Source organism: Wyeomyia smithii, chromosome 2, assembly GCF_029784165.1.
Source record: "Wyeomyia smithii strain HCP4-BCI-WySm-NY-G18 chromosome 2, ASM2978416v1, whole genome shotgun sequence".
NCBI classification, from domain to species: Eukaryota; Metazoa; Arthropoda; class Insecta; order Diptera; family Culicidae; genus Wyeomyia; species Wyeomyia smithii.
Genome location: NC_073695.1, coordinates 265306112 through 265309162, shown reverse-complemented (window position 1 = coordinate 265309162; position 3051 = coordinate 265306112). Strand labels below are relative to the sequence as shown.

General features: G+C 40.0%; 1 protein-coding gene across 1 annotated transcript; it reads right to left on the bottom strand.

Annotated features, from left to right (window-relative positions):
- Positions 1-283: 283 nt before the first annotated feature.
- On the bottom strand, positions 284-1825 carry LOC129724462 (peptidyl-prolyl cis-trans isomerase Fkbp12). The gene is made up of 4 exons (XM_055679393.1): positions 1743-1825; positions 1589-1658; positions 1303-1463; positions 284-1108 (listed from the first exon to the last, which is right to left on the bottom strand). Exons 2-4 carry the CDS (start codon positions 1623-1625, stop codon positions 980-982), a joined length of 327 nt encoding a protein of 108 aa, XP_055535368.1. The 5' UTR covers positions 1626-1658; positions 1743-1825; the 3' UTR covers positions 284-979.
- Between the last annotated feature and the right edge of the window lie 1226 nt (positions 1826-3051).

Genomic DNA, 3051 nt, shown 5'->3' with positions numbered 1-3051 from the left:
ATCGAGTCGGCAGCAGCTTTCAGGTCTACTTGTTCTCCGTCTCCAAGAGGCCTCAAACAAAATGAGACTAATTGAGTTAAATTCGTTGTTACAGATCTTTTGTAGAAGAACCTAATCCATGATCCATGAATATGTATTAGGAGCTACAAGCAAACAGTCTTTTATGGACGATAATTTCGAATATCTTCGAACAAGCACAGTGTGACTCTCATGCCTCTTATACCTTATGGCAGTGAAATGGTGGAGATTTTCGGACCGGGCAAAGGAATCATAGCGACTCATCTACTGGTTTTTTGTTCTATAATTGAGATACAGAGTATGAATAATTCTTTCCTTTGCGTTACAACGTCGAACGGTATATGACTCTTGTTTAAACTGTTAATTTTAAATGTTTGCTTTTAGTTTTCTGTATATGTTGTTTGGTATTATACTGTATGTACTTGAAAGGTTTTTGTTGTATATATTTTTTTGGAATTGTAAAACGGAAGTTGGAAACTGGAAAAGTCTGCTGAAGCCTGCTTCCAGAGCAGGTTCGGCGCCCAAACTACGGCACACTTTCAGCGAATGACCCACAAAACAGTCGGAACAGATTTTTGCCTACGCACTACACAATTTCAAAAACAAAACTACAGCAGCTCAAGTGGCCTTCTAATAAATTTTCTAAAAATCGGTAGAGAAGTAGATAGTATAAATGCATCGTTTGTTGATTTGTTGTTCAAAGATGAATTTCCTTTTAGTTAGTGAATGTCGTTTGAAAACCTACAGTTACAAGTGCGACCCTTTTTTTTCCACGATCGACTGTTTTGAAAGAAGATTTAGCGTATTCTACTGTTCCACCTATACCAATTTTGTAATATGTTGTTAATGTTCATAAACCAGACCCGGATTTAAGGATTGCTTCAATATTTCCGTGTTTGCTTTTTTGTTGTTTGATTCACTGATTTGACCGGTTGCGCTTGTTTATGGTGATTTGGCTGATTTATTCGACTCGTAACAGTTCAACGTCGAAGGTCAAGGTAGCGTTCGGGGGAATAACCCCCGGGTGACCGCGACTGCCGTACGCGTAATCCGGCGAACAAACCAGTTTGGCACGTTGTCCGACCGACATCTAAAACGAAAAGAACCCGCGTCATTATCGATCTGCCCATCGAACCCCACGTTTCGCTAGAAGAGCGAACAGCGCAAAACAATGTTTCAATTACAACAAATGTCACTTCCCCACCGGCTCGCCCCTCGCCTTTGCTGACAATCAAAGGTCATTGGACCAGAGTGAGTGTGAGGAAAATTCCCACCAATACTAACCTGAGCAACACCTTCGTCCCATCCACGGATGACCTCACCGCGGCCTACGGTGAATCGGAAGGGTTTTCCACGGGTGCGGGAAGAATCGAACACAGTTCCGTTATCCAGCGTGCCGGTGTAGTGAACCACCGCAACCTGGCCGGTCTTTGGGAAGGTAGATTCTAAGATGCACAGAAAAAAAGGAAAGCCTTCAAGTGAACCAGTTTTCTTGCACTGCACACGGAAATCATTGATTTCCGCTCCCGTGTGCCCGCCTTCAGACGTAATTTCATTATCGGCTACTTACGGTCTCCGTTGGAGATTGGAATGACTTCAACGCCCATCCTGATTGATTCGGTACTGTCCGACTGTTTACGCTGAAAGTGAAGCGCGAAAATTTGCCACAATCAGTCACTAATCGAAGCGTAACACGGTTTTTACACCCAAACGGGAAAACTTACCACCAGCAGAAGAAAAGTAAAATGCCGGATTCTGCTGCTGTCTTGCGGTTTTTGCTTCGTTGATCGATTCTTCGGTCGCGTTGATCGACGAATGTGAGAATGGAACGGAATAGCGAAAGGTTTTTTTGCTTCCGACGAAATGTTTCAACGTAATGTGTACACCCAAAACTTGGCATCTGTTACAATAACAAAATAATGAAAACATTGCTTATTTTAAGAGCAAGAAAAACTTTTCCCTCGACCTGATTTTCATTTTGATTCGCAGGTGGAAATAACACTGCTCTTGATTCTTTTCGAAAATATTTAGCAGAAATGATTAAAAACTTTTAACAAACGAATTTTTTTACGCGGATTTAAAAAGTTCTACGCGAATTTCGGAATATACGATATTTATTTTAACGCGCCACGCTAAGCAATACTATTGTGTTATTTCTAACTACAGATAGGGGGACAAGGGGCAAGATGAGCACCTTAAGCTTCTTATCAAATTGTTAGGGCAAAGTGAGCAAAAAGCTACTGAATACATTTTTACTACATAGAGTAAGAATAATACTCAAGAGTTGCTACATTGGAAACTAAAGAAAAAGGTTATTTAAGTATTTATAAATAATTTCCCAAGCCACTAAAAAGTATGAGGCTGGTCGCGGTACGGGGTAGATTGGGCATACCTATGGGGCATAATGGGCATGTTCATATTTTTCGATTTCAAGCAAACGTTAAACAATGTATCAATGTAACGTACAATCGTAGGTACCGAAACAAAGTTTTTCTTTCCTGTTTCACTATTTATACTCCGAAACAGCATAATTTTTAGCCTTTTTCAATTTGAAATTATCTATGAATTTGCCCGCATATTAAAATAAGGTTTTGGTCCATAAAACACTACTGTGCGGATGAAGAAATAATAAAACATGACAAAGTTTAAATTTAGGTAACTTTATCTTAATGATTGTCAACAAACAACTCAGTTCGACGCAGCCCTAAATGTCGGCTTAACGTTTGCCGTGGAATGCCGTGTGCAATAGCCGCTCGGTTCACTGACATTCGATGATACTTTTTTGACAGCACTTTCTGGTTTGTAGGTTATGTTTTCGTGCATAGGTATGGCAATTTTGCCCCTACCAGCACTGCCCAATCTACCCCATGAGAAACACTTATGAAAAAGAGCTGTTTTTAGATGATGTTTCATTTGAAAACACTGCATTATTTATTGAAACTGTTTGAATATCAATAACGATTACCGAAAATAAACTTTCGAGCCCAAAACGACATATACGCATACAAAAACCTTTATTTTTCGCGCTTGTGA